Genomic DNA, 27,196 nt, shown 5'->3' on the forward strand with positions numbered 1-27,196 from the left:
GAGACGAAAAGGTGTTGGGGGTTCTGACAACGTCCTTTGACCCTTACCTGCGTGCATCAATGAAGTTCCTGTCTGTTTCCATTGGGAGCGCTGGCAGCCTAAATTGAGACTTGCTGGAACGAGTGGGCCTTCAGCGGTAAGTTGGCAGGACTTTTTTTCTGATTTTGGTCCTGCTACAGCCCCATTTTTATTCTGTTGCTCAGCTTACAGGCAGTGAAATAAAGGAGTTGTATAGTGTTGAGGAATAACAGACTGTATGATACCAGCTCAAGGCATTCAATGAATTTAATAAAAAGTAAAAGAACAGATTACCTTTGTATAAACATTTATATGCACTACATAAATGTATAAATATAAATGCAATTTTTAATTAATGTTTTACTACATTCTACTATATTTATAAGGCGCTATATAATTGCAAGCTGTTGTTATTGCCTTGAAATTCAAATTCAGCTACATTACCGTTAAATTATCTCAGGAGCTAAAACACATTTTCCGCCCGACTCAAACGATTGTTGTTTTATTTGATGTCACAGAGCAGGGCTGCCCCTCTCAGGATCCAGTGGTCAGGTGGCTGGAGTGTTTTTAGACAGATGGCAGTGATGAACGTCAGGTCTGTGCGTTGTGGTTTCTTATAGACTGGACAGATGTATAGTTTGGGGTCTTTGGGTGCAGTGGAATTAATAGCAAATATATAGATGACGGGTAGCACTGTAAAGAGAACCTTGGCGGTAGATTCAGTCAGTCGGGCATTTCTTCTGTCCCAACCCGCTCCATCCAGGTAGAGGCCGTGGATGTACACTCCCTCCTGCCAAGCAAGCATGCAGAGGATGAACATTAGAAAATCATTGAGTGAAAGATAGAACCACGGAAGTTTACAGCACAGAAGGCGGCCATTTGTCTCCTCGTGTTGCTGTTAGCTCTTTGCTGGAGCAATCCAAAACTAACCGCTGCTGCCCCACTCTCAGCCCGTGCTTTCATCTTCCTTTTGTCAAATATTGATCCAATTTTCCCTTAAAAGGTTCAATGGTCTCTGCCTTAACCACTTCATATGAGCTCCAACAACCTGTGTAAAGAAATTTCTCCTACACTCTCACCTCACTGACCCCAACCAGAGGAAACGGTCTTTCTCGATTCATTTATCAGCATTCGCTAGCAAACCCGTGTAATTTTTAAAAACCTCCATCAAATCTCCTGGCCTTCTCTGCTGCTGTGGAAATAGTACCAGTTCCCAAGTCTATTCTTAAAACCATAGTTTCCCATTCCTGGTGTCATTCCAGTACCCTCACTGTGGCTTTAATGACCTTTCTATAATGGCGCACCCAATATTGCACTCTGTGGCCTAACCAACATTTTGTACAAATTTATCATTACTGTACTGCTGTCCTCCACACCCCAACTGCTGATGCCCTATTCTATGGTTTTAACTACCGGCACTTACACTTTCAGGGAATTATGTATTTGAATCCCTCGGTCTCTCTATTCATCCACCCTCTCCAGTCTCCTTCCATTGAGTATATACTCATTCTTTGTTTACTCCCAAATTGTAGTACTTCAGACTTCTCCACATTAAATTACATCTGCTACCTGTCCGCCTATTCTACTAAGCTCTCTGTCTTCTTGAAATCTTTTACAGTCCTCCTCGCTGTTCGCTTTTTGTGTCATCAGCAAATTTTGAGATTATAGAATCATAGAATCATAGAAGTTACAACATGGAAACAGGCCCTTTGGCCCAACACGTCCATGTCGCCCAGTTTATACCACTAAGCTAGTCCCAATTGCCTGCACTTGGCCCATATCCCTCGATACCCATCTTACCCATGTAACTGTCCAAATGCTTTTTAAAAGACAAAATTGTACCCGCCTCTACTACTGCCTCTGGCAGCTCGTTCCAGACACTCACCACCCTTTGAGTGAAAAAATTGCCCCTCTGGACCCTTTTGTATCTCTCCCCTCTCACCTTAAATCTAATAGATTGTGTTTCCAATACCCAAGTCCAAATCATCTCTTATATACTGAGAACAAAAATGGACCCAGCACTGAGTTCCACCACTTCAAATCCTTCTCCAGTCCGAGCATCACCCATACCCTACATTTCCTGTCATCAACCAACTTTCTATCCATGCCTCTATCCAGTAACATTTCCTCTTATACTATAAGTCAGAATTTTTCTCGCAAGCCTCTTGTGAGAACTTACCAAAAGCCTTCTGAAAATCCATATAAACTTCATCTACTGCATTCACTTTATCTATCCTCACTTAGTATCATAGTAGGTACAGCACAGGAAGAGGCCATCGGGCCTGTGCCAGCTCTTTGAAAGAGCTCTCCAATCAGTCCCACTCTCCTGCTCTTTCCCCATAGCCCTGTAAATGTTTTCTCTTCAAGTATTTACCAAATCCCCTTTTGAAAGTTACTACTGAATCCGCTTCCACCACCCTGTGCATTCCAGATCATAACAACTCACTGCATTAACGAAAAATGTTTCCTCATGTCACCTTTGGTTCGTTTGCCAATCACCTTAAATCTGTGTCCTCCGGTTACCAACCCTTCTGCCACTGGAAACAGTTTCTCCTTATTTACTCTATCAAAACCGTTCATGATTTTGAACTTCTTCAGAAAACTCTAATTTGTCAAACATGACTTGCCTTTAATCTATGGTCTGTCCTTAATTAACTCATACATTTCTAATTATGGGTTCTAAGAAACTGACCACAGTTCTACACTACTTTTTCATTTGATACTGGCTATTGTTGGGTCACTGGTTTACAGTGACTGAATAAATCAATTTCAGTTTCCAGAATTTTCCCTGGAATTTTGGGAATGACATTCCAGAATCTACTTGGACTCACAATGAATGTTACACAATTTGGGAACTGTTTAAAAAGCTGTACAGTATTAGTCATTGTAACCTTTGTGGGGTTTACTTGGCATTATAACACTCTTGAAACAATTCCAAAAAGATCATAGTTGCTCGGAAGAGCTGAAATTTATATATACGCATACAGTATAAAAAATATTTTTTTATTGAACGGTAAGGTTAATGGCCCTTTACAGTACCTGATAAGGAGGAGAGACTGAAGCAGCAGAGCAAGGTCTGTAATAGAGACCGATGCTGGATTTTCCTTCCCTACACTATAGGAGCGGAAAAAGAAGGGAAGTGGGTGAGGAAGCCCACTGCCGGGTCCCTGCCCCTTAAAGGGCCTCTGGGAATTTTCCTCCACCCACAATAGGGAATTTAGCTGCCTGACCTTTGACCAGTTCACTGTATTGAAATAACTGGGGTGGAGCACAGGAAACTGATCAAAGGCCGCCAACCCCAGCTACCATCAGAAGAGGGATGGCAGTACATGATGCTAGGCAGTAGTGGAAATCCTGCTAATGGCATTGTTGGAGGGAGAGGGCCTAGTAGTCCACACCTTTCCCTCTCTTTTGCCCCCATATATGTTCCTGGAGGGCCGTGACTTATGAAGAAACTTAAATTTCAAAACAAATCTTCAGGGCACTTCTGCCTACTTTAATGAAGCCTCCTGCTCCTTCTGGTACTGTAGTGAGTGTTCCTCTGCTGTGTCACTGAGGTTTGCTCCCTCGCAGCTGCACAGATTCCACCAGGAGCTCATCCTGCATCTGTGAAGAGCCCTGACCCAGGAAAATGGGTTCGGGGACTGTGCGGTTGGTAGAAGTCCCGGCCCGATCCTCCAGCAGCAATTTACCTGCTCAGGAGGAAAATCCAGCCCCTGGAGTAGTCGGCAGCAGAATGAGGACGACAGACCTCGAGCAGCAGTTAGCAGCCACAGCACTGCTACTGGAAACTGCCAGTCATGGATGCTTCACAGGAGCTGCAGCAAGAACTCAAGATGTCGTAATACCCGAGAAACTGGCTATAAATGCTTTCTATATTTTCTACCTCTTCCTGCCGGCTCTGTTGCTAGGGGCCAAGACCTGGAAGGGAGCAGTGTGCTGGGACCGAGTGGTGGGTTGAGGGAGGGAGGAAGGCGGCTCAGGCAGGTAGGGTATGTTAGGATTTGAGAGTGAGAGTGGGGTGCTCTGAATATAAAAAGCTGGGTGGCTGGGAGGCAATAGTCAGCAACTGAAGTTAAAGTCAGAACTGTGCAACTGTGAAAAATAGCACTTGCCTAAGCTGTAGGCTACCATTGTAAAATGTAACTGCAGCATGTTACTTGGCATCAAGTGAGAATCTGGAGCTTTTTGTACATTTTAAATATATTCTCACAAGATGAAGGTGGGTGAGGTTCAGTGGATTGAGGTGAGGTAGCAGGAGGAAATGGGTTAGGGTTCTGGTGCTGTGTCAGCTCTCTGACTTGGGAACTGAGTGCTAAAGTTACAGTGGGGTAGATTTCCATCCGGGCCAACTATCGGGCTCAGATTTGGCATTATCGGAAGCCCAAACCTAGACGATTGTCAGGAATTGGTCCTCAGACCTCATCTACACATTCGGGGGAGCTGCCAGTGTCGGTCGTGCTTCCATGGTAGCTAAATTTGTGCCCATTTTATGTTGCATACTAATTTCTTCCCCAATACCTCAATAACAGTATCTGATATGCTCCTCCTGCAAGATGTGGGAAGTCATGGACACTACCAGTGTCCCTGCCGACCATGTGTGCGGGAAGTGTGTCCACCTGCAGCTACTGACCGATCGTATCTCGGAGCTGGAGCTGCGGGTGGACTCACTGTGGAGCATCCGCGATGCAGAGAAACTCGTGGATAGCACGTTTAGCGAGTTGGTCACACCGCAGGTAAAGGGTATACAGGCAGGAAGTGAATGGGTGACCACCAGGAAGAGTAAGAGATGCAGGCAGGTAGTGCAGGGGTCCCCTGTGGCCATCCCCCTCTCAAACAGATATGCCACTTTGGATGCTGTTGGGGGGGATGACTTATCAGGGGAAGGCAGCAGCAGCCAACTTCCTGGCACCACGGGTAGCTCTGCTGCACAGGCTGGGAGGAAAAAGAGTGGCAGAGCTATAGTGATAGGGGACTCAATTGTAAGGGGAATAGACAGGCGTTTCTGCGGCCGCAACCGAGACTCCAGGATGGTGTGTTGCCTCCCTGGTGCAAGGATCAAGGATGTCTCGGAGCGGCTACAGAACATTTTGGAGGGGGAGGGCGAACAGCCAGCTGTCGTGGTGCACATAGGCACCAACGATATAGGTAAAAAAGGGGATGAGGTCCTAAAAGCAGAATATAGGGAGTTAGGAGGTAAATTAAAAAATAGGACCTCAAAGGTAGTAATCTCAGGATTGCTGCCAGTGCCACGTGCTAGTCAGAGTAGAAATAGGAGGATATTTCAAATGAATACGTGGCTAGAGGAATGGTGCAAGGGGGAGGGATTCAAATTCCTGGGACACTGGAAACGGTTCTGGGGGAGGTGGGACCAGTACAAACCGGACGGTCTGCACCTGGGCAGGGCCGGGACCGCTGTCCTAGGAGGAGTGTTTGCTAGTGCTGTTGGGGAGGGTTTAAACTAAAGTGGCAGGGGGTTGGGAACCTGAGCAGGGAGAGAGAGGAAAGCGTAACAGGAAGGGACAGAAGGTATGGAGTAATAGGTAAAGTGTTAAAAAAGGAAAAAGCAGGAACTAAGCGTCACAAAACAGATTTGAAAGTTCTTTATCTGAATGCACGTAGCATTCGTAATAAAATGGACGAGTTAACGGCACAAATAACTACGTATGGGTATGATCTTGTGGCCATTACAGAAACATGGCTGCAGGGTGACAACGACTGGGAATTAAATATGCCAGGGTATTTAACAATCAGGAAGGACAGGCAGGAAGGAAGGGGAGGTGGGGTGGCTATGTTAATAAAGGAAGGAATCACTGTAATACAGAGAAATGATATTGGGACAAAGCATCAAGATAATGAAACAGTTTGGGTGGAGATAAGGAATAATAAGGGAAAAAAAACATTAGTGGGCGTAGTATATAGGCCTCCTAATAGTTGCAACTCTGCTGGAAGAAGTATTAATCAGGAGATAGTCGGGGCATGTAATAAGGGAACAGCCATAATTATGGGGGATTTTAATTATCATATTAACTGGACAAATCAAATTGGGCAGAGCAGCCTTGAGGACGAGTTCATTGAGTGCATCAGGGATGGATTTCTTGAGCAGTATGTAACTGATCCTACAAGGGGGCAGGCAACCTTGGACCTGGTCCTGTGTAATGAGTCAGGATTAATTAATAATGTCCTAGTTAAGGATCCCCTTGGAACGAGCGACCACAACATGGTTGAATTCCATATCCAATTAGAGGGTGAGAAGGTTGATTCTGAAACAAGCGTACTGAGCTTGAATAAAGGAGACTATGATGTTTTGAGAGCGGAATTGATTAAAGTGGACTGGGAAAATAGATTAAAGGGTAAGACGGTACATGAGCAGTGGTGTTCATTTAGGGAGTTATTTTACAACTTTCAAAATAAATATATTCCACTGAGGAAAAAAGGGTGTAAAAGGAATGACAGCCACCCGTGGCTAAGTAAAGAAATCAAGGATAGTATCCGACTAAAAACAAGGACATATAAGGTAGCCAAACTTAGTGGGAGGATAGAAGATTGGGAATTCTTCAAAAGACAGCAAAAAGTAACTAAAGGATTGATTAAGAAAGGGAAGTTAGATTATGAAAAGAAATTAGCAAAAAATATAAAAACAGATAGCAAGAGTTTCTATAGTTATATAAAAAGAAAAAGGGTGGCTAAGGCAAACATAGGTCCCTTAGAGGATGAGACCGGGAAATTAATGGTGGGAAACATGGAGATGGCAAAAATGCTGAACAAATATTTTGTTTCAGTCTTTACAGTAGAGGACACTAAGAATATCCCAACACTGGACAAACAGGGGACTCTCGGGGGGGAGGAGCTAAATACGATTAAAATCACTCAAGAGATGGTACTCAGTAAAATAATGGGACTCAAGGCGGATAAATCCCCTGGACCTGATGGCTTCCATCCTAGGGTCTTGAGGGAAGTGGCAGTAGGGATTGTGGATGCTTTGGTGATAGTTTTCCAAAATTCCCTGGACTCAGGAGAGGTCCCGGCAGATTGGAAAACTGCTAATGTAACACCGTTATTTAAAAAGGGTAGTAGGCAGAAGGCTGGAAATTATAGGCCAGTTAGCTTAACATCTGTGGTGGGTAAAATTTTGGAGTCTATTATTAAGGAGACAGTAACGGAACATTTAGATAAGCATAATTTAATAGGACAAAGTCAGCATGGCTTTATGAAGGGGAAGTCATGTCTGACAAATTTGCTTGAGTTCTTCGAGGATATAACGTATAGGGTGGATAAAGGGGAACCAGTGGACGTAGTGTATTTAGACTTCCAGAAGGCATTCGACAAGGTGCCACATAAAAGATTATTACTTAAGATAAAAAATCACGGGATTGGGGGTAATATTCTGGCATGGGTGGAGGATTGGTTATCGAACAGGAAGCAGAGAGTTGGGATAAATGGTTCATTTTCGGACTGGCAACCAGTAACCAGTGGTGTTCCACAGGGGTCGGTGCTGGGTCCCCAACTCTTTACAATCTATATTAACGATTTGGAGGAGGGGACCGAGTGCAACATATCAAAATTTGCAGATGATACAAAGATGGGAGGGAAAGTAGAGAGTGAGGAGGACATAAAAAACCTGCAAGGGGATATAGACAGGCTGGGTGAGTGGGCGGAGATTTGGCAGATGCAATATAATATTGGAAAATGTGAGGTTATGCACTTTGGCAGGAAAAATCAGAGAGCAAGTTATTTTCTTAATGGCGAGAGACTGGAAAGTACTGCAGTACAAAGGGATCTGGGGGTCCTAGTGCAAGAAAATCAAAAAGTTGGTATGCAGGTGCAGCAGGTGATCAAGAAAGCCAACGGAATGTTGGCTTTTATTGCTCGGGGGATAGAATATAAAAACAAGGAGGTATTGCTGCAGTTATATAAGGTATTGGTGAGACCGCACCTGGAATACTGCATACAGTTTTGGTCTCCATACTTAAGAAAAGACATACTTGCTCTCGAGGCAGTACAAAGAAGGTTCACTCGGTTAATCCCGGGGATGAGGGGGCGGACATATGAGGAGAGGTTGAGTAGATTGGGACTCTACTCATTGGAGTTCAGAAGAATGAGAGGCGATCTTATTGAAACATATAAGATTGTGAAGGGTCTTGATCGGGTGGATGCGGTAAGGATGTTCCCAAAGATGGGTGAAACTAGAACTAGGGGGCATAATCTTAGAATAAGGGTCTGCTCTTTCAAAACTGAGATGAGGAGAAACTTCTTCACTCAGAGGGTGGTAGGTCTGTGGAATTTGCTGCCCCAGGAAGCTGTGGAAGCTACATCATTAGATAAATTTAAAACAGAAATAGACAGTTTCCTAGAAGTAAAGGGAATTAGGGGTTATGGGGAGCGGGCAGGAAATTGGACATGAAGCTGAGTTCGGATCGGTCAATGCCCTGTCGGTGGCGGAGAGGGCCCAGGGGCTATGTGGCCGGGTCCTGCTCCGACTTCTTGTGTTCTTTAGATTTGTGGTTGGGATCAGATCAGCCATGATCTTATTGAATGGCGGAGCAGGCTCGAGAGGCCGATTGGCCTACTCCTGCTCCAATTTCTTATGTTCTCTTATGTTCTTATGACTGCCTGTGGCATGTTGCTGAGATCCTCTATTAAAACAAACTAAAAATCTAGAACAAAATGCTCAGGCAACGCCTCTCCATGCAATCTGAATTTAAATTTCCAACCATGGGACTAACTACATGGTATGAATTGCTCTGTACATACCTGGGGTGGTATTTTGACCTCATCTTTCATCAGTTTTGTTACTTCGTTGTGTAGAGTGACACTGTCCAGCGCCCAGCCTTTATGTGCACGTGTTACTTCCTGTCTCATAGCAGTTAGGAATCCTGTGTACAGAATGAACGCAGTTTATTTCTTTTCTTCTCCATGTAATTTAATCAATATAAAACCTGGTTCTCTTCTTTTTATAGGGAATGAAATGCGAACCAATTCTAACAGTCGCAGGTTAGTTCTGTTCAGTTAGAAGCAGCTGCTAAAGTGAATCAGGGCAATTTTATTCCAGGTTTAGATTTGAATTTTTTCACAATACAGTTGGATTTATAGGTAGCTGCAGGGATCGGTCTCAATTCATGGCCACCTACACTGTTCCAGTGAAGCTCACTGCAACAACGACAACAACTTGCAATTTATAGTGCCTTGAACGTAGTAAAACGTCCCAAGGCACTTCACAGAGCGATTATCAAACAAAATTGGACACCGAGCCACGTAAGGAAATATTATAATGTGTCAAAAAACTTGGTCAAAGAGCAAGGAGCATCTTAAAGGAGGAGAGGTTTAGGGAGGGAATTCCAGAGTTTAGGGCTTAGGCAGCTGAAGGCATGGCAGCCAATAATGGAACGATGAAAATTGAGGATGCATTAGAGGCAAGAATTGGAGGAACGCAGAGATCTGAGGGTTGTAGGGCTGGAGGAGGTTACAGAGATAGGGAGGGGCGAGGCCATGGAGGGATTTGAAAACAAGGATGAAAATTTTAAAATCGAGGCGTTCCCGGACCGGGAGCCAATGTAGGTCAGTGAGCACAGGGGTGATGGGAGAACGGGACTTGGTGCGAGTTAGGATATGGGCAGTAGAATTTTGGTTGAGCTCAAGTTTATGGAGGGTGGAAGATGGGAGGCCGGCCAGGAGAGTATTGGAATAGTCGAGTCCAGAGGTAACGAAGGCATGGATGAGAGTTTCAGCAGCAGATGAGCTGAGGCAGGGCGGAGATGTTACGGAGGTGGAAGTAGACGGTATTGGTGATGGAGCAGATATATGGTCAGAATCTCATCTCGGGATCAAATAGGAAGTCAAGGTTGCGAATGTTTGGTTCAGCCTCAGGCAGTGGCCGAGGAAAGGGATGGAGTTGGTGGTTACGGGACTTTGGTCTTCCCAGTATTTAGTTGGAGGAAATTTTTGCTGTCGGACAAGCAGTATGACAAATGAGAGACAGTGGAAGGGTTTTTGGATGATGTCACCGAGGGGCAGCATGTAGATGAGAAATAGGAGGGGGCCAAGGATAGATCCCTGGGGGACTCCAGAGGTAACGGTGCTGGAGGGGGAAGAGAAACCATTGCAGGTGATTATCTGTCTACGACTGGATAGATAAGAATGGAACCAGGCGAGTGCAGTCCCACCCAGCTGGACAACAGAGGAGAGACGTTGGAGGAGGATGGTGTGGTCAACTGTGTCAAAGGCTGCAGATAGTTTGAGAAGGATGAGGAGGGATAGTTTACCACAGTCACAGTCAATAGGATGTCGTTTGACATGTCAGATGTCAGAATGAGAATCCCTACGTGGTCAGTTTTCAGTAAAATATTAAGATGCCTACGTGGCAAAGAAGCAGAATGCAAAATGGTTAGAAAGGGTTAATTAGTTCGTAACTGAGATTGGTACAGGTGGCCTGGCCTCCTGCTGGGCCATATGTTTGCGTAGTCAGCAGGTTTGCATGGTCTTAGCAATGTAGAGTCTTTGATGTGATTCAAGGACTGGTCTGAATGTCTCCATGTTTATGGCAGATCAATATAGGTAACGAGCTTAGCCAAAGTTGAAAGACATTCCAGGTTGGGAGATAAGGAACAGAAGGGACAGGGAAGAACATTCCAAGTTGGAAGGTGAGGAAGTTATCCCCTTTGATGTCTAACAGCAGCATGATCAGCACATGGACGATTTATGATTGGCCGGAAATAATGTAACCTCGCATGGCAACCTATGCCCGGCTTATGATTGGTGTTGACCCTCGTTAAGTATGTTCCAACCCCTATTGATAAAAACGTGTGGATTTCTGTATGTTTCTTGTTCTTGCTCTGCCAGCATAGAGGGACTCTATCAGGAGTCCAAATCAATGCTGCAGACTAAGAACCCTGCTATTAAAGTTGTGTTGAACTTTAAAATGTTTTTGACTTCAGTTTTTACTGAACCAGACTGAGGGGAAAGAATCCGGATCGTCAAGTGCAAGCTTGAGGAACAGCATCATCTTCCTACCAGGCATATTCCAGCCATCTGGTCTTAATATTGACTTCAACAACCTCAGGGAGTGAGTGGGTGACTGGGGATTCCCCATTGGTACACTGCATGCAGGGTGCTCTGTACCCCTCATGTTGACTGGCCTTTATCTTTCACCAGAGTCCTGGACCACTGGAGCCTGCTCCGCTTTACCAGGTTTCCGTGTTTCCCCTCTTCAACTTAACTAACCTGCTTTAACTATTCACACAGTCTCTGGATCTCGTATATGTCTTTTATTTTTCTAATTTCTCTCATGCATCTTTTTGTCACTCACTATTATCAGGCTGGTAGTTAACTATCTCTTGTCCTTCACCGAATACTTGGCAGCTCCTCTCTTTTTCTTTTCTTGTGTATATGTTTGCTTCCCCCTCCCTTTCCCTCACTCTGTTGCTTCCTATAAGCTGTTCATCTGTAATATTTTCTGGTTCTGATGAAGGGCAGTGCCTGAAACATTGATTTGTCACTTCTCTCCACAGATGTTGTGCCTGACTTGCTGAGTGTTTCCAGCATTTTCTGTTTTTATAAAAATTAAATTGGTTTGGAAATTGAAACTGCTATCTGTTTATTTGAAGTGAGAGCCTCACTAATTGGGCCCTTTTTAAACATCAACAAGATTAGTTAGGAACATTTTGAGCAGGAGTAGGCAATTCAGCATCTTGAGACTCCAATGCCATTCAATTAGATCACGGCTAATCTGCATCTCAATTCCATTTTCCTGCCTTTGCTCCATATCCCTTGATACCCTTACCCAACAAAAATCTATTGATGTCAATCTTGAAAGCTCAAATTGTCCCAGCATCCACAGCCTTTTGGGGGAGAGAGTTCCAGAGTTCCACTACACTGGGTGAAAAAGTGCGTCCTGATTTCGCTTCTGAATGACCTAACTCTAATTTTAAGATTATGTCCCCTTGTTCTTAATTCCCCACCAGAGGAAATAATTTCTCCCTATATACCCTATCTGGGTATAGTTTGTAGATGACAGGAAATTCAGAAATGCATGAAACAATGTGGAGGATAGTAACAGACTTCAGGAGAACAGAGACAGACTGGTGAAATGGGCAGACACGTGGCAGATGAAGTGATACATTTTGGTAGGAAGAACGAGGAGATGCAATATAAACTAAATGCTACAATTTTAAAGGGGGTGCTGGAACCTGGGGGTGTGTGTTCACAAATCTTTGAAGGTGGCAGGACAAGTTGAAAAGGCTGTTTAAAAAAAGCATACGGGATCCTGGGCTTTATTAATAGAGACATAGAATACAAAAGCAAGGAAGTTATGCTAAACCTTTATAAAACACTGGTTAGGCCTCAGCTGGAGTATTGTGTTCAATTCTGGGCACCACACTTTAGGAAGGATGTCAAGCCATAGAGAGGGTACAGAGGAGATTTACCAGAATGGTGCCAGGGATAAGGGACTTCAGTTATGTGGAGAGACCAGCGAAGCTGGGATAGTTTTCCTTAGAGCAGAGAAGTTTATGGGGAGATTTAATAGAGGTGTTCAATTGATAGAGTAAATAAGGAGAAACTGTTCCCAGTGGCAGAGGTTGGTAACCAGAGGACACAGATTTATGGTGAGTGGCAGAAGAACCAGAGGTGACATGAGGGAAAAAATGTTTACGCAGCGAGTTGTTGTGATCTGGAATGCACTGCCTGAAAGGGTGGTGGAAGTAGATTCAATGGTAACTTTCAAAAGGGAATTGGATAAATACTTGAAAGGAAAAAAATTATGGGGCTATGGGGAAAGAGCAGTTGAGTGGGACTGATTGGATAGCTCTACCAAAGAACCAGTACAGGCACGATGGGCCGAATGGCATCCTTCTGTGCTGTATCATTCTATGATTATATGATTCTATACCCCATCCAATCCTTTTAATCCTTTAAACACCTTGCGTATAGGAGATTGAGGGGTGAGCAGATTGATATCAGCCTGATATCATTCTGGTGAATCTGCACTGCACCCCTTCCAAGGCCAATATATCCTTCCTGAGGTGCGGTGCCCAAAACTGAGCGCAGTGCTCCAGATATAGTTTGAAATACTGCTTTCATTTTGTTCTGTTTTTTAAAGTTTGTTTAAAGAGCCAATGGTGATATTGTGGGGAGGAAGGTTACTGAGCCCAATGGGGGAGGGAACTGAATTTTATACAGACACACACAAATATTGACGGCAATCTTCATTGCTGTTAAGAATTTTTTTTAAAAAGGATATTTTGTTGATCATAATTCTTTGTATGAATATAATTTTTTAAGAGTGGATCCTGATTGTGAGATTGCATCAGATGGTGACAAACTGAATTAATCTGCGATTGTAATTTGCAATTAGTAAATGATGCAAAGCATCTCTGGATAGTATTGCTTCACGATTAGTACCATGGTGTACTGCTCTTTAAATTACTGGTACCTACCCTGAGGATTAAAGAACCCTGTCATCCAGAACACGTTGGGCCTGCCCTCATAGATCCAGGAGGAAAATTGCATATTTCTCTCTAGGCACTCTGTGAACCAAAATCCCAATGTAGAAGAATCCCAGGAAATCCTCTTCCATACCTCAGGGACACGGGCATCGTATATGTTATCCAAGGCATCTGTTAAGTTCTGCAACGGGAAAGACAGTGGGCACTCGCACTTCATAGAGAATCCAGCTTCAGACAAATTATATAAACTAATACAGTCGATCTGTGCATACCTTTTTTACAGACATGAAAAGAAACAAATGCAAATAATTGGAAATCTGAAGAAAAAACAGTGGAGCAGATTGATCAGCACCTGAACAAGAAAGACAGGTTGTTTCAGCTACGAGACGTCATTCTCTTTCAGCTGCTGATTGATAGGAACAGCAGGAGGCCATTAGGCCCCTTGAGCCTGTTCGCCATTCAATGAGATCATGGCTGATCTGTGCCCTAACTCCATACACCTGTCTTAACCAAAGGTATTAAGGGATATGGGGCTAACAAAAATCTATCAATCTCAGATTTAACATTAACTACTGAGCTAGCATCAACTGCCATTTGTGGAAGAGAGTTCCAAACTTCTACCATCCTTTGTGTGTAGAAGTGTTTCCTACTTCACTCCTGAAAGTCCTGGCTCTAATTTTTAGGCTATGTCCCCTAGTCCTCAACTCCCCAACCAGTGGAAATAGTTTCTCTCTATCTACCTTATCAGTTCCCCTTAATATTGATCGATCTGTGCATTTCCAGCAGGTTTTGTCTTATTTTGAATCTTTTAAGCTTTTGACATATTGGAGATTGTCTAAAATTTACTCTTTATACAATAAATGCATTGATGAGAAACTTAATTAGCAGGAAGATACTGGCCAGGCAAACACAAACAAGAAATGGCTTCTGTATCTAAATTTTCATTGACATTGTGTACTACTGCATATAACTAAACCTCCTCACAACACCACATTGTGCGATAAGGAGAAATGTCTGGTAGATTTTGGAAGACAGTAAGGATTTTCAATCAAATTATTTAAACAATTCTGTATAAAGCAAAAAGATTTAGGCCTGGATTTTCCTCTGCTAACTCGGGCATTGTAACGGCAGTGCAGCTGGGAACATGGGGTAGAGAGACTCCTGCCAGATTGCCACCTTTAAGAACACAGCTAGAGATTTTCCTCTCCATTCAGTAGGGATCGAGGCCAAACACCCCTTGACCACCTTGCTGCATTAAAATGGTGGCATGTTGCGGGGGGGGGGGCTAGGGAAATCAGCTGATTCTAAGTACGAACTGAAGAGAGGTGGCAGGACTGAACGCAGCAGCCACAGGATGAGTACCAAAGGCACTGAAGGAAAGAACCTGTTTCTGGCTACCTCTCCTTCCTCTATGTGATCCACTATGTGGGCTCATCCTCAGCCAATCCAGCAAAAGTTTTTTTTCCATCATAAGGGGGCTTTGAAATCGATTTCTCGGCAGACAGTAATCGGTCTCTCAACAGACAGTAATCGGTCTCTAAGCAGACAGTAATCGGTCTCCAAACAGACAGTAATCAGTCTCTCGGCAGACAGTAATCGGTCTCTCAGCAGACAGTAATCGGTCTCTCAGCAGACAGTAATCGGTCTCTCAACAGACAGTAATCGGTCTCTCAACAGACAGTAATCGGTCTCTAAGCAGACAGTAATCGGTCTCTCAACAGACAGTAATCAGTCTCTCGGCAGACAGTAATAGGTCTCTCAACAGACAGTAATCGGTCTCTCAACAGACAGTAATCAGTCTCTCGGCAGACAGTAATAGGTCGCTCAACAGACAGTAATCGGTCTCTCAGCAGACAGTAATAGGTCTCTCCACAGACAGTAATCGGTCTCTCTACAGACAGTAACCGATCTCTCGGCAGACAGTAATCGGTCTGTCTACAGACAGTAATCGGTCTCTCCACAGACAGTAATCGGTCTCTCAACAGACAGTAATCGGTCTCTCAACAGACAGTAATCAGTCTCTCGGCAGACAGTAATCGGTCTCTCTACAGACAGTAATCGGTCTCTCTACAGACAGTAATCGGTCTCTCAACAGACAGTAATCAGTCTCTCAACAGACAGTAATCAGTCTCTCGGCAGACAGTAATCGGTCTCTCTACAGACAGTAATCGGTCTCTCTACAGACAGTAATAGGTCTCTCAACAGACAGTAATAGATCTCTCAACAGACAGTAATCGGTCTCTCTACAGACAGTAATCGGTCTCTCAGCAGACAGCAATCGACCTCTCTACAGACAGTAATCGGTCTCTAAGCAGACAGCAATTGGTCTCTCTGCAGACAGTAATCGGTCTCTAAACAGACAGTAATCAGTCTCTCGGCAGACAGTAATAGGTCTCTCAACAGACATGATGTGGAGATGCCGGTGATGGACTGGGGTGGACAAGTGTAAGGAATCTTACAACACCAGATTATAGTCTAACAATTTTATTTTAAAATCACAAGCTTTCGGAGATTATCCCCTTCATCAGATGAATGAGTGAAAGATTCTCAAATCGCATATCTTATATTTGGCTGGGACAGCATCACACCAATCAAAAGGTGTCGTTGTTGTTCAAACAGGCCAGTCACGGAGAACAGCACGTCCCAGTACACTGGATATACATTGTGTCAATTATACAGACAGAAAGAAAGAGACCCAAATGGCAGAGAGAGAGAGAATATTAAAACACATAACTTTTTTTTCCCTTTTTGCTGGTGGGGTTACGTGTAGTGTGACATGAACCCAAGATCCCGGTTGAGGCCGTCCTCATGGGTGCGGAACTTGGCTATCAACTTCTGCTCGACGATTTTGCGTTGTCGTGTGTCTCGAAGGTCGCCTTGGAGAACGCTGACCTGAAGATCAGTGGCTGAATGTCCTTGACTGCTAAAGTGTTCCCCGACAGGGAGGGAATCCTCCTGTTTGGCGATCGTTGCGCGGTGTCCGTTCATCCGTTGTCACAGTGTCTGCATGGTCTCGCCAATGTATCATGCTCCAGGGCATCCTTTCCTGCAACGTATGAGGTAGACAACGTTGGCCGAGTCACAGGAGTATGAACCATGTACCTGGTGGATGGTGTCCTCTCGTGTGATGGTTGTATCTGTGTCGATGATCTGGCATGTCTTGCAGAGGTTGCCGTGGCAGGGTTGTGTGGTGTCGTGGACGCTGTTCTCCTGAAAGCTAGGTAATTTGCTGCGAACGATGGTCTGTTTGAGGTTGGGTGGCTGTTTGAAGGCAAGTAGTGGAGGTGTGGGGATGGCCTTAGCGAGGTGTTCGTCGTCATCGATGACATGTTGAAGGCTGCGGAGAACATGGTGTAGTTTCTCCGCTCCGGGGAAGTACTGGACGACGAAGGGTACTCTGTTGGTTGCGTCCCGTGTTTGTCTTCTGAGGAGGTCTATGCGATTCTTCGCTGTGGCCCGTCGGAACTGTCGATCGACAAGTCGAGCGTCATATCCCGTTCTTACTAGGGCGTCTTTCAGCCTCTGTAGGTGTCCATTGCGTTCCTCCTCGTCTGAGCAGATCCTGTGTATTCGCAGGGCCTGTCCATAGGGGATGGCCTCTTTGACGTGGTTGGGGTGGAAGCTGTAAAAGTGGAGCATCGTGAGGTTGTCCGTGGGCTTGCGGTAGAGTGAGGTGCTGAGGTGCCCGTCTTTGATGGAGATTTGTGTGTCCAAGAAAGAAACCGATTCTGAGGAGTAATCCATGGTGAGTTTGATGGTGGGATGGAACTTGTTGATGTTATCGTGTAGTCTCTTCAGTGATTCTTCGCCGTGGGTCCATAGGAAGAAAATGTCGTCGATGTATCTGGTGTATAGCGTTGGTTGGAGGTCCTGTGCAGTGAAGAAGTCGTGCTCGAACTTGTGCATGAAAATGTTGGCGTATTGGGGTGCGAATTTGGTCCCCATGGCTGTTCCGTGTGTTTGGGTAAAGAACTGGTTATCGAAGGTGAAGACATTGTGATCCAGGATGAAGCGGATGAGTTGTAGGATGGCGTCTGGAGATTGGCTGTTGTTGCTGTTGAGTACTGAGGCTGTTGCAGCGATGCCATCATCGTGGGGGATACTGGTGTAGAGTGCCGAGACGTCCATCGTGGTGAGAAGTGTTCCTGGTTCAACTGGTCCGTGGGTGCTGAGTTTTTGTAGGAAGTCTGTAGTGTCGCGACAGAAGCTGGGGGTTCCCTGTACGATGGGTTTCAGGATGCCCTCGACGTATCCAGAGAGGTTCTCACACAGGGTTCCGTTGCCTGATACGATAGGACATCCGGGTGTGTTGGCTTTGTGTATCTTTGGGAGGCAGTAGAAGTCTCCCACGCGGGGAGTACGTGGGATGAGAGCACGTAGGATGCTTTGAAGGTCTGGATCGAAGGTCTTGATCAGTTTGTTGAGCTGGTGGGTGTGTTCTTTGGTCGGATCTGCGGGTAACTGTCTGTAGTGTTCCTGGTTGTCCAGTTGTCGGTATGCTTCTTTGCAATAGTCCGTTCTGTTCTGTATGACAATGGCTCCTCCTTTGTCCGCTGGTTTGATGACGATGTTGCGGTTGGTCTTGAGAGCGTTGATGGCGTTGCGTTGTGCTCGGGTGACATTCTGGACTGTCTTCCGAGTGCGGCTGATGAATCTGGCATAGACGCATTTCCTGACAGCTTGAGCATACATGTCAAGCTGAAGGCAGCGATCCTCCGGAGGAGTCCAGTTTGACTCTTACTTCTTCGGTTGCTGTACCACGGATCCCTCTGTCTGCTGTTCCGGATCGTTGATTGTCTCATTGGGCTCGCTGCTGAAATCTTGGGATTTGTGGAAGAATTCCCGGAGTCTCATTCTCCTGATGAATTCCTCTGTGTCTGCCGCGAGACCGATGGGGTCCATTTTGGTGGTGGGGCAGAAATTGAGCCCTCGGCTGAGAACCTCGATTTCGTCTGGTTGAAGGGTGTGGTCGGACAAATTGACGATAGACTTCCCTGTGGTTGTAACCATGGTACCGGAGGAGGCTTGGTTGATGCTGGTGGTGATGCCGAGTTTCTCAAGCTTCCTGCTCTTGGTTTTCATGGAGGCAGTGTAGTTCCGTTGCCTCGTCTGTTTGGCGGTATCTCGTAGCTGGTCTGCTGTGTCCTGAGTACAGGTTGAGAGTATGGACTCTATCTTGGTTTCGAGGTTGTGGCGTCCGCTGTAGAGTTGGTGTATGAGATGGTTGCGGAGTGTGCGAGAGGTACGGCGGCAGAGTCTCTCAGCATAATCCGAGTTGTATGTGGACTTGAGTGGGTTTGTGATCTGGAGTCCTTTCGGGATCTTGTCTGCTTTCTTGCAGCTCTGTAAAAACTTGATGTCTGTGTCGATATGCGCAATCTTCTTGGATATCCTTTCCACTGTGAGCCGGCAGTTTGTGGTGTCGATGGTAGTCATGATGTGGAGATGCCGGTGATGGACTGGGGTGGACAAATGTAAGGAATCTTACAACACCAGGTTATAGTCCAACAATTTTATTTTAAAATCACAAGCTTTCGGAGATTATCCCCTTCGTCAGGTGAATGAGTGAAAGATTCTCAAATCGCATATCTTATATTAGGCTGGGACAGCATCACACCAATCAAAAGGTGTCGTTGTTGTTCAAACAGGCCAGTCACGGAGAACAGCACGTCCCAGTACACTGGATATACATTGTGTCAATTATACAGACAGACAGAAAGAAACCCAAATGGCAGAGAGAGAGAGAATATTAATACACAGAACTTTTTTTTCCCTTTTTGCTGGTGGGGTTACGTGTAGTGTGACATGAACCCAAGATCCTGGTTGAGGCCGTCCTCATGGGTGCGGAACTTGGCTATCAACTTCTGCTCGACGATTTTGCGTTGTCGTGTGTCTCGAAGGCCGCCTTGGAGAACGCTGACCCGAAGATCGGTGGCTGAATGTCCTTGACTGCTAAAGTGTTCCCCGACTGGGAGGAACCCTCCTGTCTGGCGATTATTGCGCGGTGTCCGTTCATCCGTTGTCGCAGTGTCTGCATGGTCTCGCCAATGTACCATGCTCCGGGGCATCCTTTCCTGCAACGTATGAGGTAGACAATGTTGGCCGAGTCACAGGAGTATGAACCATGTACCTGGTGGGTGGTGTCCTCTCGTGTGATGGTGGTATCCGTGTCGATGATCTGGCATGTCTTGCAGAGGTTGCCGTGGCAGGATTGTGTGGTGTCGTGGACGCTGTTCTCCTGAAAGCTGGGTAATTTGCTGCGAACGATGGTCTGTTTGAGGTTGGGTGGCTGTTTGAAGGCGAGTGGTGGAGGCGTGGGGATGGCCTTAGCGAGGTGTTCGTCGTCATCGATGACATGTTGAAGGCTGCGGAGAACATGGTGTAGTTTCTCCGCTCCGGGGAAGTACTGGACGACGAAGGGTACCCTGTTGGTTGCGTCCCGTCTTTGTCTTCTGAGGAGGTCTATGCGATTCTTCGCTGTGGCCCGTCGGAACTGTCGATCGACAAGTCAAGCGTCATATCCCGTTCTTACGAGGACGTCTTTCAGCGTCTGTAGGTGTCCATCGCGTTCCTCCTCGTCTGAGCAGACCCTGTGTATTCGCAGGGCCTGTCCATAGGGGATGGCCTCTTTGATGTGGTTGGGGTGGAAGCTGTAAAAGTGGAGCATCGTGAGGTTGTCCGTGGGCTTGCGGTAGAGTGAGGTGCTGAGGTGCCCGTCTTTGATGGAGATTTGTGTGTCCAAGAAAGAAACCGATTCTGAGGAGTAGTCCATGGTGAGTTTGATGGTGGGATGGAACTTGTTGATGTTATCGTGTAGTCTCTTCAGTGATTCTTCGCCGTGGGTCCATAGGAAGAAAATGTCGTCGATGTATCTGGTGTATAGTGTTGGTTGGAGGTCCTGTGCAGTGAAGAAGTCGTGCTCGAACTTGTGCATGAAAATGTTGGCGTATTGGGGTGCGAATTTGGTCCCCATGGCTGTTCCGTGTGTTTGGGTAAAGAACTGGTTATTGAAGGTGAAGACATTGTGATCCAGGATGAAGCGGATGAGTTGTAGGATGGCGTCTGGAGATTGGCTGTTGTTGCTGTTGAGTACTGAGGCTGTTGCAGCGATGCCGTCATCGTGGGGGATACTGGTGTAGAGTGCCGAGACGTCCATCGTGGTGAGAAGTGTTCCTGGTTCAACTGGTCCGTGGGTGCTGAGTTTTTGTAGGAAGTCTGTAGTGTCGCGACAGAAGCTGGGGGTTCCCTGTACGATGGGTTTCAGGATGCCCTCGACGTATCCAGAGAGGTTCTCACACAGGGTTCCGTTGCCTGATACGATAGGACGTCCGGGTGTGTTGGCTTTGTGTATCTTTGGGAGGCAGTAGAAGTCTCCCACGCGGGGAGTACGTGGGATGAGAGTGCGTAGGATGCTTTGAAGGTCTGGATCGAAGGTCTTGATCAGTTTGTTGAGCTGGTGGGTGTGTTCTTTGGTCGGATCTGCGGGTAACTGTCTGTAGTGTTCCTGGTTGTCCAGTTGTCGGTATGCTTCTTTGCAATAGTCCGTTCTGTTCTGTATGACTATGGCTCCTCCTTTGTCCGCTGGTTTGATGACGATGTTGCGGTTGATCTTGAGAGCATTGATGGCGTTGCGTTGTGCTCGGGTGACATTCTGGACTGTCTTGTGAGTGCGGCTGATGAATCTGGCATTGACGCATTTCCTGACAGCTTGAGCATACATGTCAAGCTTAGGGCAGCGACCCTCCAGAGGAGTCCAGTTTGACTCTTACTTCTTCGGTTGCTGTACCACGGATCCCTCTGTCTGCTTTCTTTCTGGGTTTCTTTCTTTCTGCCTGTGTAATTGACACAATGTATATCCAGTGTACTGGGACGTGCTGTTCTCCGTGACTGGCCTGTTTGAACAACAACGACACCTTTTGATTGGTGTGATGCTGTCCCAGCCAAATATCAGATATGCGATTTGAGAATCTTTCAATCATTCACCTGACGAAGGGGATAATCTCCGAAAGCTTGTGATTTTAAAATAAAATTGTTGGACTATAACCTGGTGTTGTAAGATTCCTTACATTTCTCAACAGACAGTAATCGGTCTCTCAGCAGACAGTAATAGGTCTCTCAACAGACAGTAATCGGTCTCTCTACAGACAGTAATCGGTCTCTCTACAGACAGTAATCGGTCTCTCTACAGACAGTAATCGGTCTCTCCACAGACAGTGATCGGTCTCTCTACAGACAGTAATCGGTCTCTCTACAGACAGTAATCGGTCTCTCTACAGACAGTAATCGGTCTCTCCACAGACAGTGATCGGTCTCTCAACAGACAGTAATCGGTCTCTCAACAGACAGTAATCGGTCTCTCTACAGACAGTAATCGGTCTCTCTACAGACAGTAATCGGTCTCTCCACAGACAGTGATCGGTCTCTCAACAGACAGTGATCGGTCTCTGAACAGACACTGATCGGTCTTTGAACAGATAGTAATCGGTCTCTCTACAGACAGTAATCGGTCTCTCTACAGACAGTAATCGGTCTCTCAGCAGACAGTAATCGGTCTCTCGACAGACAGTGATCGGTCTCTCAACAGACAGTGATCGGTCTCTCAACAGACAGTGATTGGTCTCTCAACAGACAGTGATCGGTCTCTCTACAGACAGTAATCGGTCTCTCTACAGACAGTAATCGGTCTCTCAGCAGACAGTAATCGGTCTCTCGACAGACAGTAATCGGTCTCTCAACAGAGAGTAATCGGTCTCTCTACAGACAGTAATCGGTCTCACGACAGACAGTAATTGGTGTCTCCACAGACAGTAATCGGTCTCTCTACAGACAGTAATTGGTCTCTCTAAAGACAGTAATCAGTCTCTCTACAGACAGTAAGCGGTCTCTCTACAGACAGTAATAGGTCTCTCCACAGACAGTAATCGGTCTCTCTACAGACAGTAATTGGTCTCTCTAAAGACAGTAATCAGTCTCTCTACAGACAGTAATCGGTCTCTCAACAGACAGTAATAGGTCTCTCAACAGACAGTAATCGGTCTCTCTAAGGACAGTAATCGGTCTCTCTACAGACAGTAATTGGTCTCTCGACAGACAGTAATCGGTCTCTCAACAGACAGTAATCCGTCTCTCGGCAGACAGGAATCAGTCTCACTGCAGACAGTGATCGGTCTTTCAACAGACAGTAATTGGTCTCTCCACAGATGGTAATCGGGCTCTCGACAGACGCTAATTGGTCCCTCGGCAGACAGTTATCGGTCTCTCAACAGACAGTAATAGGTCTCTCTACAGACAATAATCGGTCTCTCGACAGACAGTAATCGGTCTCTCTAAAGACAGTAATCGGTCTCTCAACAGACAGTAATCGGTCTCCCAACAGACAGTAATCGGTCTCTCAACAGACAGTAATCGGTCTCTCTAAGGACAGTAATCGGTCTCTCTGAAGACAGTAATCAGTCTCTCTACAGACAGTAAGCGGTCTCTCTACAGACAGTAATAGGTCTCTCTACAGACAGTAATCGGTCTCTCTACAGACAGTAATTGGTCTCTCTAAAGACAGTAATCAGTCTCTCTACAGACAGTAATCGGTCTCTCAACAGACAGTAATAGGTCTCTCAACAGACAGTAATCGGTCTCTCTAAGGACAGTAATCGGTCTCTCTACAGACAGTAATTGGTCTCTCGACAGACAGTAATCGGTCTCTCAACAGACAGTAATCCGTCTCTCGGCAGACAGGAATCAGTCTCACTGCAGACAGTGATCGGTCTTTCAACAGACAGTAATTGGTCTCTCCACAGATGGTAATCGGGCTCTCGACAGACGCTAATTGGTCCCTCGGCAGACAGTTATCGGTCTCTCAACAGACAGTAATAGGTCTCTCTACAGACAGTAATCGGTCTCCCAACAGACAGTAATCGGTCTCTCAACAGACAGTAATCGGTCTCTCAACAGACAGTAAACGGTCTCGCGACAGACCGTAACAAGTCTCTCAACAGACAGTAACTGGTCTCTCAACAGACAGTATTTGGTCTCTCTACAGACAGTAATAGGTCTCTCAACAGACCGTAATTGGTCTCTCTACAGACGGTAATAGGTCCCTCGGCAGACGGTAATCGTTCTCTCGGCAGACAGTAATCGGTCTCTCAACAGACAGTAATCGGTCTCTCAACAGACAGTAATCGGTCTCTCGGCAGACAACCATCGGTCTCTCGGCAGACAGCAATCGGTCTCTCAACAGACAGCAATCGGTCTATCTACAGACAGTAATTGGTCTCACTGCAGACAGTAATTGGTGTCTCAACAGACAGTAATTGATGTCTCAACAGACAGTAATCCGTCTCACTACAGACAGTAATTGGTGTCTCTGCAGACAGTAATCGGTCTCTCTACAGACAGTAATCGGTCTCTCAACAGACAGTAATTGCTGTCTCGGCAGACAGTAATTGGTCTCTCAACAGACAGCAACAGATCTCTCTACAGGCAGTAATCGGTCTCTCTACAGACAGTAATCGGTCGCTCGACAGACAGGAATCGGTCGTTCGACAGACAGTAATCGGTCTCCCAACAGACAGTAATAGGTCTCTCAACAGACAGTAGTCAGTCTCTGAACAGACAGTAATCGGTCTCTCAACAGAGAGTAATCGGTCTCTCAACAGACAGTAATCGGTCTCTCTAAAGACAGTAATCGGTCTCTCTAAAGACAGTAATCGGTCTCTCAACAGAGAGTAATCGGTCTCTCAACAGACAGTAATCGGTCTCTCACCAGACAGTAATCGGTCTCCCAACAGACAGTAATCGGTCTCTCAACAGACAGTAAACGGTCTCTCAACAGACAGTAAACGGTCTCGCGACAGACCGTAACAAGTCTCTCAACAGACAGTAACTGGTCTCTCAACAGACAGTATTTGGTCTCTCTACAGACAGTAATTGGTCTCTCTAAAGACAGTAATCAGTCTCTCTACAGACAATAATCGGTCTCTCTACAGACAGTAATCGGTCTCTCTAAAGACAGTAATCGATCTCCCAACAGACAGTAATCGGTCTCTCAACAGACAGTAAACGGTCTCGCGACAGACCGTAACAAGTCTCTCAACAGACAGTAACTGGTCTCTCAACAGACAGTATTTGGTCTCTCTGCAGACGGAAATTGGTCTCCCTACAGACGATAATCGGTCTCTATACAGACAGTAATAGGTCTCTCTACAGACAGCAATTGGTCTCTCAACAGACAGTAATCGGCATCTCAACAGACAGTAATCGGTCTCTCCACAGACAGTAATCGGTCTCTCGGCAGACAGTAATCGGTCTCTCCACAGACAGTGATCGGTCTCTCAACAGACAGTAATCGGTCTCTCTACAGACAGTAATCGGTCTCTCCACAGACAGTAATCGGTCTCTCTACAGACAGTAATCGGTCTCTCGACAGACAGTAATCGGTCTCTCCACAGACAGTGATCGGTCTCTCAACAGACAGTGATCGGTCTCTCAACAGACAGTGATCGGTCTTTGAACAGACAGTAATCGGTCTCTCTACAGACAGTAATCGGTCTCTCTACAGATAGTAATCGGTCTCTCAGCAGACAGTAATCGGTCTCTCGACAGACAGTAATCGGTCTCTCAACAGACAGTGATCGGTCCCTCAACAGACAGTGATCGGTCTCTCAACAGACAGTGATCGGTCTCTCAACAGACAGTAATCGGTCTCTCTACAGACAGTAATCGGTCTCTCTACAGACAGTAATAGGTCTCTCTACAGACAGTAATCGGTCTCTCCACAGACAGTGATCGGTCTCTCAACAGACAGTGATCGGTCTCTCAACAGACAGTGATCGGTCTTTGAACAGATAGAAATCGGTCTCTCTACAGACAGTAATCGGTCTCTCTACAGACAGTAATCGGTCTCTCAGCAGACAGTAATCGGTCTCTCGACAGACAGTAATCGGTCTCTCAACAGACAGTGATCGGTCTTTCAACAGACAGTGATCGGTCTCTCAACAGACAGTGATCGGTCTCTCTACAGACAGTAATCGGTCTCTCTACAGACAGTAATCGGTCTCTCAGCAGACAGTAATCGGTCTCTCGACAGACAGTAATCGGTCTCTCAACAGAGAGTAATCGGTCTCTCTACAGACAGTAATCGGTCTCACGACAGACAGTAATTGGTGTCTCCACAGACAGTAATCGGTCTCTCTACAGACAGTAATTGGTCTCTCTAAAGACAGTAATCAGTCTCTCTACAGACAGTAAGCGGTCTCTCTACAGACAGTAATAGGTCTCTCTACAGACAGTAATCGGTCTATCTACAGACAGTAATTGGTCTCTCTAAAGACAGTAATCAGTCTCTCTACAGACAGTAATCGGTCTCTCAACAGACAGTAATAGGTCTCTCAACAGACAGTAATCGGTCTCTCTAAGGACAGTAATCGGTCTCTCTACAGACAGTAATTGGTCTCTCGACAGACAGTAATCGGTCTCTCAACAGACAGTAATCCGTCTCTCGGCAGACAGGAATCAGTCTCACTGCAGACAGTGATCGGTCTTTCAACAGACAGTAATTGGTCTCTCCACAGATGGTAATCGGGCTCTCGACAGACGCTAATTGGTCCCTCGGCAGACAGTTATCGGTCTCTCAACAGACAGTAATAGGTCTCTCTACAGACAATAATCGGTCTCTCGACAGACAGTAATCGGTCTCTCTAAAGACAGTAATCGGTCTCTCAACAGACAGTAATCGGTCTCCCAACAGACAGTAATCGGTCTCTCAACAGACAGTAATCGGTCTCTCAACAGACAGTAAACGGTCTCGCGACAGACCGTAACAAGTCTCTCAACAGACAGTAACTGGTCTCTCAACAGACAGTATTTGGTCTCTCTACAGACAGTAATAGGTCTCTCAACAGACCGTAATTGGTCTCTCTACAGACGGTAATAGGTCCCTCGGCAGACGGTAATCGTTCTCTCGGCAGACAGTAATCGGTCTCTCAACAGACAGTAATCGGTCTCTCAACAGACAGTAATCGGTCTCTCGGCAGACAACCATCGGTCTCTCGGCAGACAGCAATCGGTCTCTCAACAGACAGCAATCGGTCTATCTACAGACAGTAATTGGTCTCACTGCAGACAGTAATTGGTGTCTCAACAGACAGTAATTGGTGTCTCAACAGACAGTAATCCGTCTCACTACAGACAGTAATTGGTGTCTCTGCAGACAGTAATCGGTCTCTCTACAGACAGTAATCGGTCTCTCAACAGACAGTAATTGCTGTCTCGGCAGACAGTAATTGGTCTCTCAACAGACAGCAACAGATCTCTCTACAGGCAGTAATCGGTCTCTCTACAGACAGTAATCGGTCGCTCGACAGACAGGAATCGGTCGTTCGACAGACAGTAATCGGTCTCCCAACAGACAGTAATAGGTCTCTCAACAGACAGTAGTCAGTCTCTGAACAGACAGTAATCGGTCTCTCAACAGAGAGTAATCGGTCTCTCAACAGACAGTAATCGGTCTCTCTAAAGACAGTAATCGGTCTCTCTAAAGACAGTAATCGGTCTCTCAACAGACAGTAATCAGTCTCTGAACAGACAGTAATCGGTCTCTCAACAGAGAGTAATCGGTCTCTCAACAGACAGTAATCGGTCTCTCTAAAGACAGTAATCGGTCTCTCTAAAGACAGTAATCGGTCTCTCAACAGACAGTAATCGGTCTCCCAACAGACAGTAATCGGTCTCTCAACAGACAG

At 45.9% G+C, this 27,196-nt stretch overlaps 1 protein-coding gene across 1 annotated transcript in view; it reads right to left on the reverse strand.

Annotated features, from left to right (window-relative positions):
• Positions 1-387: 387 nt before the first annotated feature.
• LOC137322209 (dynein axonemal heavy chain 8-like) overlaps positions 388-27,196 on the reverse strand; it is a 1,675,662-nt gene continuing 1,648,853 nt past the window's right edge. The window contains exons 98-100 of the mRNA XM_067985325.1: positions 13,452-13,641; positions 8,773-8,894; positions 388-808 (exon numbers count right to left, since the gene is read on the reverse strand). Of these exons, the coding sequence (XP_067841426.1) occupies positions 521-808; positions 8,773-8,894; positions 13,452-13,641 (600 nt within the window). The 3' untranslated portion in view covers positions 388-520. The remainder of the gene's footprint in view (positions 809-8,772; positions 8,895-13,451; positions 13,642-27,196) is intronic.

Source organism: Heptranchias perlo, chromosome 5 (genome assembly GCF_035084215.1).
Source record: "Heptranchias perlo isolate sHepPer1 chromosome 5, sHepPer1.hap1, whole genome shotgun sequence".
Classification (NCBI taxonomy): Eukaryota; Metazoa; Chordata; class Chondrichthyes; order Hexanchiformes; family Hexanchidae; genus Heptranchias; species Heptranchias perlo.